Consider the following 13,077-nt stretch of genomic DNA (forward strand, 5'->3'; position numbering starts at 1 on the left):
CGCTTTCTCATCTCAATGAGGGGAGGAGGGAGGGTGGAAGGGTTGTAAGGTTCAAACTGATGTTTGTAAAATGTTTTGAGACCCTCCTCTGGAAGGCACCCTGAATGGACACCGATATTGTATTAATACTTAGCTCTCACATAGAGCGTGACAAGCATTAATCAGGCCTCAGCACTGTTAGGAGGTGGAAATTATTCCTGCGGCAACGCTGGAACAGGGAAGAGAAGGATATTCAATAGCGGCAGTGGGAGAGCAAGTGGTGTGAAGCGTCCTCTCCCTTAATGATCAGACTTTGTCATTGCACGTCATCTTCCAGGTGCTTTACAAACATCGGACCTGACGTCTCATTGATTTCCACGAGAAATGAGCGGGCTGAGTGCCCTGTAGCGCCACATCCTTGTAATGGAAGGATAAGCCCTATGGTAATGACATTCTTCTTTTAAGCCTTTGAAAATGAGAGGAAAATTTCTTACACATTTTGCCCTGGTCACTTGCAGGGAGCTGCAGAAATTGGGCACACAGATCTTCAGCAGCCCTTAAACTGGAGTCAACACTGAATCCACCTAGGACTTTCACCTGACCTCAAACTAGTGCTGGTGGGAGGGAGGGAGGAGGAGAAAATGAAGGAGCTTTGCTCTTTTCCACTAATTGCCTCTGTCCATTCTCCACAGCTCCACGGTTCTGTGACATTACATAGTCATTCAGTCACTAAAGTATAGACAAATTGACTATATTTTCATGTGGATTTAGGTTTCAGCCCCACTGCTTTAGAATAATGGCACATGCTATTAAGCTAACCATTTGATTTACAAGCTTTCATGCACTGTACAGTTTGTTCTTACTTAACAGCTCTTTGTGGAAGACTAACCCTGATTCCTGTCTCCTGGGCCCCCCAGCGCGGCAGTCGCTGCCCAGCTCGCTGATATAGCAGGGTAGTGGGGAGCCAGTGACACACCAAGGTGCAGTTCATTAGTGAAAGTTGCTGATCTGTGGTATTTTTACAAGACACAACAGGCAATTGCTCTAGGCTTAACCCCTTGTTTATCCCAACAGGAAGCCTTTACCCACCCACCCAAAGAAGGGAAAGGACACTTTTCAATTGATTTGTTTCAGTTTCTGTTCGGTTCCTGGGTTCCGATTTTGCTAATGTCGCTCTCATGTGTCCAAGAATTTCTCTTTGACCCATTTTATTTCTCCTTGATAGAGCTTAGCCTTGAGGGACCACATTCTAGGGAGTGCAGGGAAAAACAAACCGGTGTGTGATTAGTAGACACAACTACATACATACGCTACAAATGCAGGGGAATTCCAGCTAGGTACGGCCCAGAGAAATGCACCTTGCCCTCTTTAGACAATCTGTCCCTTCTAGACATGGGACTAAATACACAGGGGATTGTAAACAGTGGCCAACCTCTCAGAAGGGTCACGTGCATAAATACGCAGACCACCTCCCTTACTCATTGGTAGCATCTGTTATGCTCCGCTGCAATGCTGATTGTACAAGATGTGCAGATTGAGTTCTTCTGTAACCTTATCAGAGGCGCCGGGTGACGTGAGCTGTTTCACTGGCCAGCACATATATGCCCATGACCACCCAGAATTTGGCCATAAATTTGTTTTGCCTTTAAATCAACCAAATTCAGATTATTTTATAAGGGATGTTTTTCCTTGTGGGCCTGAAGGTCAGGATTCCAGCAATGCCCTTTGTGCCGACATGCCATGCAACAGCCGGGTAATTCAATTTATAAGAAGGAAATGTGGGGCCCAAACCAAAATCCCAGATCCAAACATTCCCAAGCTTTAAAGAAGTTTGGCACCAGTCCACCCTTTGCAGTGCTAACTAACTGCAAGTCAAAGCAAACAGAAGCACACAGTTCTTGTGTGTCCCCCATATACAAAGGAACCTTGTGCTCCCACGTTAGAAGCACACAATGACATCTCTGCATTTATGCTGTAGGGGCTGCTCACAAAGCCTTTTTTATTGTTTTAATATCTTGCTGCTATATGGAATAGTTTGAAAAGGAAGAGGTCATGAAAATCTTGAGCTTCAGAAGAAGAAAAGAGGTTAAGGTAATTTTGGAGATTTAAATAAATTGGACTCACCTCCTTGAATATTACCATGTGAGTTGATTAATCATGCTGGCATAATCTGACAGTGGTTGCCTAAAACCTCACCTTGTTAACAGGCAAGGATCCTGCTGGAAAGAATTGTGTTTTCCTGATATGCACTGGATATGAGGAAGTGGCTTTCTAGAAGAAGAATCCAGGATGCAGGCTGAGCAGTCCTGGGGGAGGAACCCTGGAGCAGCCAGAACCGGGGAGAAGGATTTGGCTTTGAGTTTTGTGTTTCATTTTGAATTTCTTTTGCAACTAAAACCAAACCCTATGAAAGGAGTAAATTTTGACCCACAGCAATCTAATCAGTGACAACTCCAAAGATGACTAGCTCTCTGCAATGCACTGGGCCAGCTTGGCTTCTGACCTCATATCTCAATCAAGGGTGTATCTGACCCTTTATCTGTTTAAAGGTCACCATTTGCCTGGTTGGTTTAACCAGAATTTAGTCCTAGGTGGCAATTCTGATTCTGGCAGGAAGCTGCTGTTGAAATATAGCATTTGTACAGCACCAAACACAGTGAGCGCCAGACCTGATTGGGACCTTTTGGCTCGACTCAAACATAAATGTTTAATAATAATAAGCTAGCATGTCAGTAAGCCAAAATTGGACAGTCTGGACTAGCTCCTAGTCTCAGTTGTACTAGTATAAATCCAGAATGGCTGTCAACTTGAGTGGAGTTACTCCAGATTGCACTGATATAAAAGAGAAGAACAGGCCCCTGTCAGAATAAATATACCTACACACTGTCATTGACACGCATTAGTGTCTCTTTACTCATTAGAAGTTTAAACTCACATAGGAATGCAGGCTCGCTTTCCAGGGAAAATATTCTTGTTTACTTGGGCACAAAAGAAAAAGAAAAAAAGAGAAATCCCACAACAACTTTGGACAAAACATTTGTCAACATGCACTGCTTTCCCAAACAGATAAAATAAGCTGCGCTCAATACACGATATGAATAAGCGATAAGCAATTGACAAGCAAGTGTTAGGATACCTTGGCAAAAGACTTAATTTGCAACCTAGCACAAAATCAAAGACACTGTCAACGGATGAGCAGCTCTCCTTGAATATGCCTTGCATTACCTGAGAAAGCACTGTCAGGTAAATTTCCAGTGAAAGTAATTAAGGAATCCCCACTGTATAAATTTTGCAGCAAAATTCTGGGCTCCAGAATTTGATTCTCACCAGGGATCTGATATCTGCTCTCAGCCTGATCCTTCGCAAAAATTAACAGTTGAGGTTTAATAAAAAAAAGGAGTAGAGTTTGTTTTTTTTATTCTGCACCTCTGTTTCTGTCTAAGGAACTGAACTGACAAGCACAGCTCATATAATCCTGCAATTGTCTTGTCAGAAAAGCCTTAGCCTGTGCTTAAATAACCAGTGTTGGATACATGTAATACACACTGGGCTAGCTGTTTAGATATGGCATTTATCTTCAAAAGTTTGAGGAGGACAGCAAAAAACTTCACACATCCGGGAGAGCTAGATCATGCTTAGAGAATAGAGTCATGGCCAAGAGAGCTTTCCATGCTAAGTTGCCAGTTGAAATCTAGCTCAGGTCAGAATATTGACTGACCAAGAGTCAATATCATCTGAGGGTTGTTCTGCGGACTACATGAAATGAATTGGTGGGTCTCAGTCCAGTTCCTAGTGGACAGAGCTCTGCATCAAATACCACTATGGCCTTTAATTGGCACCTTGTAGGCAATTTAGATGCCACGGTGATAGACGCTATATAAAAACCTAAGGCAGATAATCTCAGCAGAGGCACCAAAGATTGAATGGGTCTATGGAAAATGGAACTACCATTTTACCCTTAGAGGTGATCCTTCCAGATCTGGGTTGGGGCAACATGAGGGATTCTTACTACTGCCTGTGCAATCCTTGTTTTATGGCTAAACTGAGGACTTCAGTCTCCAGTGTTGGCACCAGCACTAAAATCACTTTGGTTTCCGCTAACACTTTTGCATAATGGTGGCCGATACCTCACTCAGCTCTGATCAGAGCCCCTGGTACTCCCCTTCCCATATATTTAATAACCTCAGTAATCCTATTTTCACCAGTATCCCTTTCCATGTCTACAGTGTAATTAGTAATTTCTCCCTTTGCATCTCTAAGCCCCCTTCAACAATCCTCAGTTTATCCTTCCTTCCCAGTGCACTGATGGCCCTCGGTGCTTTTCCTTCTCCACTGCTCTTCCAACTCTTTCTACTTCTCCTGATTGACACTGATGTAAGGGAAAGCCGGATCGGGTCCCGAAGTTCTCTGTTAAAAGGAGTTACCGTCTGATCAGAGAGGCCCAATCCGAAACCTAAACCCAAATACCTCAGAACCATTTGGAAGTTGATTTGCACCTGGTCCACTTCCACTGTACGTTCAATGAACCAGGCCAAAAATCTGAGCTCCAGACATACACACTGAACTTTGCAGCTCAGACTAGCTCTTGTTTTTGATGGGGGGGGGAAAAAGTCTATGTTTTAAATTGTTTTTCCTCCACATTTTGTTAAAATAAATTGAGTGATTTTAGTGCTGGAAGATCCCAGATTGACAGCCCTGGAGACTGAAGGCCTCAAAGTGTCCATAGGATAAGGTAGAGGACAGGCAGTGTGTAATCTTCCCCATACTAACACCTCCAGGGCTGAGAGGGTAAGCTCAGTATCCATGTTCATTCAAAGACTCGTCCCCTTCATTGGCTACCAACAAGGGTTGGCAGCTGGTGCCTGTTCTGCTGGTGTTTCTCGTGCTGGGGACACTTATCCATGAACAAATGGACTCAGACCAGTTTGCTTTCAACATCTTTTTGCAAATGTAATACAAATCATGTCCTCGGCATGCACTGCAGGGTACCTCCATCACTACTTTCACTATGAACTAAGCACATGCAAATGCTTTTTAAAATCACCTGACATTTCATACCATGGGTCCCTTTCTACCTTCAACACAGGACACATTTACCAACAGGTTTGTTGGTCTAGAGAATAGGCTCTCAGTTAAGCCCAGGACCTCATGCATGCTAACTCCCCAGGATGCTCTGACAGCCAACGTAAAAGTTATCTGAATCCAGTAGGATCATTTGTCAAGGTGAGCTGGATGAAGTTCCAAATGGGTGACTTCCTTTAGAGGAGTGGTTTTCGATCTTTGGTCCACAGACCTCTGGGGTCCGCAGACTGTGTCTAAGATATCCAAAGGGGTCCACGCCTCCATTTGAAAATGTGTAGGGGTCCACAAATGAAAAAAGGTTGAAAACCACTGCCCTATGCCCTCCCAAGGCCAAGTGACGGTCGGTGCTCAACTTAAGACATCTTAAAGGGCCCTAATTTTCAGAAAGTGCCAAGCACCTGCATTCTGCCAATCAGCCCCCTTTAAAGTGTCTCAAGACAAACAGAAAAATCACTAGTCACTTTTGAATAGCTTCATGTTTTTGAACCAAAATAAGAATTATACCCCCCCCACACACACGCCATTGTGTCTTTTAATCTCTTTATTTTCCTTTTAATTAGAAAAGAAAATGTGGAATGTGAGGAGGCAAATAACCCTCCATTTATTTAACTTGCTAACCACTCTACCTACAGTAATAGCCACAGTATTTTTATAACCCTAATAATCCAGATGCAAAACCCTCAGAGTCTGGTTCAGCTGTGGACAGAACAACATCTGCTTTAAAAATATCTCCTGCTCTGTAACTTGTCATGGCATTTGTTGACAACCCTACTGAAAGCAGCTCTCAATGTGACTGTGAAGGATCTTTCAGTACCTCTCTCTCTTTCCCAGACAGTTTTTGAAAGGGAGGTGCTGGGGCGGGGAGGGGGGGGAAACCATCAATACAGGGGGAAAAAGGCATCAGCAGCCAGCATCGGCTGATGAGGCTCCTCACCTGGGCCCCCAGCGCACCGCCTCCAATTAAATCAAAATGGTTTGTTTTTAATGGTCTTTTACACTGACAAGTGGGCTATCATTCCAGGCCCAGATAGCTGTCAGGGAGCTGAGGCAAATCCTCCGTTGATAATGCCCAATGCTTCCAATTAGGAACCGAGGCCGCTCCTGGCGTGCTAACGATTCCCCAGCCTCCCCCTAGGCCCCTTCGGCGCTGGCTGTTTCGTCTTCACTCCTCCTCCGCCGCAAATTACTGACACAAAACGGAGGCGCCCCGGCGTCTCCTCACCACGCCAGGCCCGGGCCCTGTTGGGTTTAATGAGGCGATGGAAGTTTTTGCGGCTCTTTCGCTAAATTCTTTTCTTGTTTGACAGCTGCTTGAGTGTTGACCTTATAAAAGATTTAGTGTTTCTCATTATTTTCTGTCAAGCTTCACAAGTGATGGCTTCACGGAAATCATTTGCATCCATATATGTGTGTGTGTGTGTGTGTGTGTGTGTGTGTCTGTGTTTTCTGCATGGGGAGATTGTGTATATAGGTGAGAGTGCACGTGGGTACTTGTCTCCCATATTGTGTTATTTTCCACTGGAAAGAAATCTATAAATATGACAGTGTTATTTTGTGTAGATTTTTTTTTTAAGAAAACTTAAAAGGGCCTGCCTTTGTTAGGATCCTGTAAATGAGCGATGCTTTGGAAAGGGAGTAAAGGTTGTTTTCCTGTAATGGAAGCTTAAAAAAGGGTTTTGTCACCTGCTAAAGGGATTAAATCAAGTGGGTGATGAGGAAACAAGGGGGAGTCTGGGGGCATCCTTGCTGTTAAAATGAAGAGTCATACAGGGAATGGATGCTACTTCCCCATACATGTGTAATTGGGGATGGAGCTTACAAAAGGAACAGGTAAAACTACATTTCTTTGCAACTGGATGCAGGTCCTTTCACGGAGGCAAGAAAAGCTCTGACCCCATTCATTCCCCACCTAGCATCCCTTAACAGGTTCATTCTCAAAAGCAAATCATATCAAATAATGTAATCCAGTTATGTCAATCAAATATTCTGCCACTCTCCCATGCAGCCCTGTTCATTAATAAATACTACTAATCACTTTATACATTCAAAGGGCTAAAGTGGTAATATAAATGTAGATTTCTAGTAAACAAACAAATTTAGTTCCTATATACTTGGAGCAAAATAAAAGTCTCGGGGCAGATCCTCAGAGTCACTCCATTGACACCAGTGGAGCTCTGCCAATTTTCACCAGCTGAGGATCAGGCCCTCAATCAGTGTTTATTGTCTTTCATACTATTTATCCACCCTCCATTAAAAAGATAGATCGGCCTTTACTTGCAGTGACTTTTGCACAACAATGCTAATGCTCAGTAGGTGATTCTTTATATTTTTCTCCCTTCTCAACTAAAAGGACTTTGTGTAATTGAGAAATGTATGTGGAAGTAACCCACAAATATGCATCTCTGATTTTTCATAATAAGGGTTTTCCCCTGTAATTCTTGGCTGTGAGGTCAGATGTTAGATACAATCCAGCTGCAAAAGGCTTGTATAGATTCTTGGTGTGATCTGACATTAAAATATGGTTTCAGTTAAAAGTTGCTTTTAATGAGCTGAGTTGAAAGTAATTACAAGTATAAAACCCTACAACATATGACATTTAAAAAAGCACTTTGTACATTAGCACCCGCTCACATGACTTGCTTCAATTTGTGTATCAGATGTGAGACTTCGGTATTACATTTCAAACACCATCAGAATAATAGTTTAGATTATCAGAGTTCTCTAGAGAAAATGTTATTTGGTCCATCATTTAAAATGAGAATTAGAAGTGGAACAGCCAGAGATTAGGATTCACCAGTTTAGCATTGACTTCTTGTACCAACCTCTGTCATATCATGACCTCTGACATAAAGCCATCCCAGTCTTGACTATAATTACTGTCCTGGGACTAATCCATACTTCTCAAACGACCCTTGTTATCAGAGGACTTCTCATTTTTAGGGGCAAATTTTGCTTTAACTTACACCTGGTGCTTCCCCACTTATTCATGCTGAGGTCAGATGCTTTAGGCTGTTCGTAAGTTTGTGGAGGGCTCTCACTGTTCTCATTGTTCCTACATTTGGGTGGTGTTAGGGTGCAATCTCAGTGCAAAGTTCCCAGGTGAGCCAGCCTCTCTCATTAGGGCCTCAAACACAACCAGGAGTTGATGTGTTATCGGTCAGGAGGGTTAGTTCCAGGTCCACCTAACTGCAACACGTTCAGATGCTCTGGAAGCTGCCACGCTTGAACTATTACCCCTGTGAAAAGTAGCCCTCCAAGTTTCGGGTGTCAGCCTGTGCCAGGAAGTTAATGTAGGAATTTCAAATCTAGGACTATTCGCATTCAACCATAATCAGCATTTACCCTGGGTAATGCTAATAGAATGCATCCACTTCTATTGTAGTTTATACACAGGACACCAGAGTACTGCTGTTCACTTGTAGGAGATCTTTACAAACCTAGGAACAAATCTGTTTAAATAACACTTTATTTCTCTTCTGTCATCTTTATATTTATGAACAAAGGACCCTGCATGAAAAGAGGGATTTCCCCCCCACCCCTTACGCATTCCCCTGCTTCTGTGTTCTGCTAGTGGTAGTCATTCTCACAGCATGCAATGCCAACGTCACAAACTATATCATGACTTCAGCTAGAGAATGAAGAGCTCGAGTGGAGGAAGTCAAGTCAGGAGTCTGAGCTTCTGGACTTGAAGTGCGATGGTAGAGAAATACAGCAAGTATTTATATATAAACTAGAATTGTTGCAAAATGTAGCACTTCCGTCCAGTTTCTCACAGTCTAATGGAAAATTAATACCATTGCATGTGAAATAAGTATATTCAAGTGATGTCTTTGTCCCTAAAGTATTTGAGTGGAATTTTCAAAAAGCACACAGCCCTGGTTCAATTCTACTTCAATTCCAGTCAGTGGTAAAACTCTCATGGTTTTCAAAAGGAGTAGAGTTAGCCCAACAATAAACACGTTTGAGAATTCCAAGTTCTGGCTCTTGAAAGAAACTGAAAAAATGATCAAATATTTTAAGAGAAAACACATTAGCTTCTTGGATATCTCTTCTCTCAGACACATTTTCTTCTCATAGAGAGATTTATTGTGTTACAACTGTGATGCTGAGACACTTATTATAGCCAAATTTTTCAAATTGGAGTGTCTACACTTAGGCACTTAAATCCATAAGAAAGCACTTAAATGCCTTATTTTCAGAGTTGCTGATAATCTAAACTCACCCTTTGTCTGCCTTAGTCTCTGCCCAGAAGGATTTACGATCTCATACACCCACATACATGCATAGACATTGTATATATTTGCTGTGTATGTACATGTACACACACCACCACGACTCTCAAAAATTTATGGGAACTAATATGTCATCTGCCAGCTATCACCCTGATCACTCTTCTTATATGTTCCATCCCTTTCCCCCACGCTATGTCTTCTTGCCTATTTAGGCTGTAACCTCTTCATGGCAACAGCTGTCTCTTAAGTATGTTTGTACAGCACCTAGCACAAGGAGGCTCTGATCCTGACTGGATCTTCTAGGTGCTACCATAACAACAGTATTTCCTCTTGTCTTCAGTGTGAGGAGTGGAATGCATGCCACACCTCTGACCATGAGCCCACTTACGTAGGGGCCAACCTTTAGCCAGGGACATTTGAAAATGTCAGCTTAAATGAGTGATTTGTTGTAATGAGGTTATAGGACTTGTTTCTGGAATGTTAACAAGATTATCTCCGTGATTAAATACTCATCAGCCAACCAGAGAGTTAGTCTTAATTTTAAAATTGTTAATTGACTCTCTTTAGAGTAAAAAGAATGAGGAGTCCGGTGGCACCTTAAAGGCTAACAGATTTATTTGGGCATAAGCTTTCATGGGTAAAAAAACCAACTTCTTCAAATGCAACTTTCTTTAGAGTGTGGAATCATGTTCTGAAAAAGACTGAAGCCGATGAGCTAAACTGTAATCTGTTTCCAGTTCATATTACAAGTTTCTTCTTTTTGAATTTCTGCTCGCTGTAACCAATCATATATCTGCTTCTTTCATTGTAGGTTGGTCCTCATCTCAGTACCTTTCCAGACCGTGACGCTCATAAAAAGGCGTTCAGTGTCTACCACTCAGAAATACCTGTGAGATGTGGTCCCCTTGCCCAGGGCATATATACAGCCGCCTGAAAGCTCCACAGAAGTCAATTATTGAACAATGTAACATGTTAGAATACTATGTTAGCAATATAAGATAGATTTTTATTCTAGTGTACAATTATTTTTTCAAGTTTAGAAAGGCTACATTCATGTTGATGTAACTGAATAAATCAGAACATTTACCAGTTTCTGGCTTCCATATACATTTCTTCACTAGGAGCATACACAAGCATTTTAACCAATCTTATCATATCAAATAAGAACGTAAGAACGGCCCTACTGGGTCAGATCAAAGGTCCATCTAGCCCAGTAGCCTGTCTTCTGTCAGAGGCTAGTGCCAGGGGCAATGAACAGAACAGGGAATCATCAAGTGATTGATCCCCTGTCGCCCATTCACAGCTTTTGGCAAACAGGAAAAAAAATCCATTACTGTGGTCAGGTTAATAATGCCACAGTGCATTTCTCCCTTGGATTCAAAATGGTAGCACAAAGCCACCCTTACCAGCTTGATTACATAGCATGACTACACTGAAGATAGCTCTTCTTTCCTTCATAGTACATTAGACAGGAGTAATGTTCCCTGATTTATATCTTATCATTGATATAATTTTTCCAATATTTTCCAATTGATAAATAAATCCTCCGGTAGGCCCCACCTCAGAACAGCACTTAATGGTGTATTTAACTTCAATAGGACTTAAGTACGTGCTTAACTACTTTGCTGAATTGGGGCCTCAGTGCAAAGTAACTCTTTACGTGGAGCCAGACAATGACGACATTTGTACTTGATTGACTCTTGGCTCTTTGTAGCAATCAGGCCTGTCCGTTTTCCACAGGGCTGCCAAATGAATTTACAAGCTCACCCAACCTCAGTAGGAGTCATGGCTATTAGTATTATTTCCTATACACATTACAGTAACGCACTTGGATGCCCCATTGTGCTAGACACTGTGCAAACACATATGAAGACCCAGACCTGCCCCTGAAGAGCAGCAATAACACTGGCAAGTTAAAAAAAAGGCCACTCCCAGTGGGATGTATCACCTTAAGGAAGTGCCTCTCAATAAGGGGTCTGATCACTTCAGTTGCTCTTCTGAAAAACTGTTCCCTGCATAATGAATCACTCCTGTGTTTTCTGCTTCTCAGCTCTATTAACATGTCTCACCTTGTACCAGATATATTTAAATACAATGTTTTAAACATCTGTTTGCATCAGTCTTTTCTCACTGAGTGGCCCTATCAAGCTAGGTCCTATCATTGTAGTTCCTTAGCACCTCACAATCATGCAAGTGTTTTAGCCTCACAGCACGGAGCCCCATGTACAATTCTAATAGAGAACTGGGTGGGCATGAAGCCAGCCAAGAGCTCAAACGGATGGTTTCAGAACTGGTGCCCAGCACAGGACTTCCACCTAAGAATATCAGGCTTTCCAGCCTGACCTCTTGAACCTATGCGTAATGGGACAGAGTCCTGCATGAATAGCGAGCATTTTTGATCTGGACACTGGGAATAAACAAGCACTTTTCTTACCTTGGAGGGATGACTCCATTACGCTGGCAGCTCCCTGGGGCGAGCTAGGCCTGGTGTGTTGTGGCTGAGATTTCTAAGTGGGCCTGCCCTTAGGGGCAGCTGCTGCTTAACTACCCATTTATATAAGGGAGTGTCTGCCTCACAGCTCCACCCTGAGCACACCTGAGCCCAGCTAAGCCTGGAGAGAGAGATAAAAGGCTAGTTGCTCTATATATTTCTCTCTGTCTAGTGTGGGTCTCTTAATAGAGCAGATTTGAAGTGACTGTCTGACTAATAGTAAGATGTGATGTGCTGAGAGAAGTTGGGTGTATCAAGAGACCTTTAAGGCTGGGCCTTAAATGTCTTGTTTAACTAAGAAGTGACTTGGCTTATAACCTGAATCCTGGAGCCAAGCAACTATGCATCTAATAAACCCTAGCAACAGGCTCTCATCTATACACTATGATTAAGTTCATACACAACCTGCCATTCAGCAACAGGAAAACAACTTCCCTGGCCATGTAAAGTGACCTGTCAGCTCCTTGGAAGGCTGGGTGAAAGGGGAAAGGACCATGGTAATAACATCTCTCTCCCCAGAAGGGCTTCATTAGAGCAGGGCTAAAAAAACTTTCTATGGCCCTAACGAATGCTTTTTGAGTGCTGTGGGCTCACAGAAAGTCAGTGTGGTGAAAAGGAGATTAGAACTAAGCTCCAGGGGTCTGATCCCACATGCTGAGAGCCCTCAACTCCTCTAGAAGTTAATAGGGTTTAGGCAATCTCCACACCTGGCAAGGCTGTGCCATATGAAATTGTGAAAATAAAGGGGTTTAGCTACCTCTCCCTACTGTACTATATTATACTATACTATGGGACCCTACCAGCTGGAATACTGAGCTTGTTACAGTAGTGGGTATCAGATGCCAAACACAGAATATGAGGGTAAGAAGAAGTAATGGTGGAGTCAAATAAAAGAGTGTTAAAGGGGCCTGGCTGGCTCAGGGGTTGGGTAATGGACTGTGGAGCACTTTACCTCTAGATTGCCAGGTTGAAGCCAAGGGCAAAAAGTTGCTGCAGTCTGGTGGCCTGCTCCAAAGGAAGTTGGTGCACCTCACTCCAGGTCCTACTGGACACACGTCCACATCACTTCAATTTGAACCAATTCCCACTCTCTGGCCTTTCTTGGCAGTTGCTGCAGAGAGGCCAAGGACTGAACGGGCCATGGAGCCTGAACTCCGTTCACACTGCAAGTTGTGGCACATTGGCAGGAGACGCCTACGCTGCTGCTGCCGCCCACCTAGCACCAAATTCACTAAGAAGAAGAAAATTAGGGTCCACTCATCTGTACATCATGATGCAAAGTGCTGTGTCAGC

At 43.0% G+C, this 13,077-nt stretch overlaps 1 protein-coding gene across 1 annotated transcript in view; it reads left to right on the forward strand.

Annotated features, from left to right (window-relative positions):
* Positions 1 to 10,382, forward strand: part of CFAP77 (cilia and flagella associated protein 77) — a 94,237-nt gene extending 83,855 nt beyond the window's left edge. The window contains exon 6 of the mRNA XM_039506723.1: positions 10,105 to 10,382. Within this exon, the coding sequence (XP_039362657.1) occupies positions 10,105 to 10,227 (123 nt within the window). The 3' untranslated portion in view covers positions 10,228 to 10,382. The remainder of the gene's footprint in view (positions 1 to 10,104) is intronic.
* Positions 10,383 to 13,077: the final 2,695 nt, after the last annotated feature.

Source organism: Mauremys reevesii, linkage group 19 (genome assembly GCF_016161935.1).
Source record: "Mauremys reevesii isolate NIE-2019 linkage group 19, ASM1616193v1, whole genome shotgun sequence".
NCBI lineage: Eukaryota > Metazoa > Chordata > Testudines > Geoemydidae > Mauremys > Mauremys reevesii.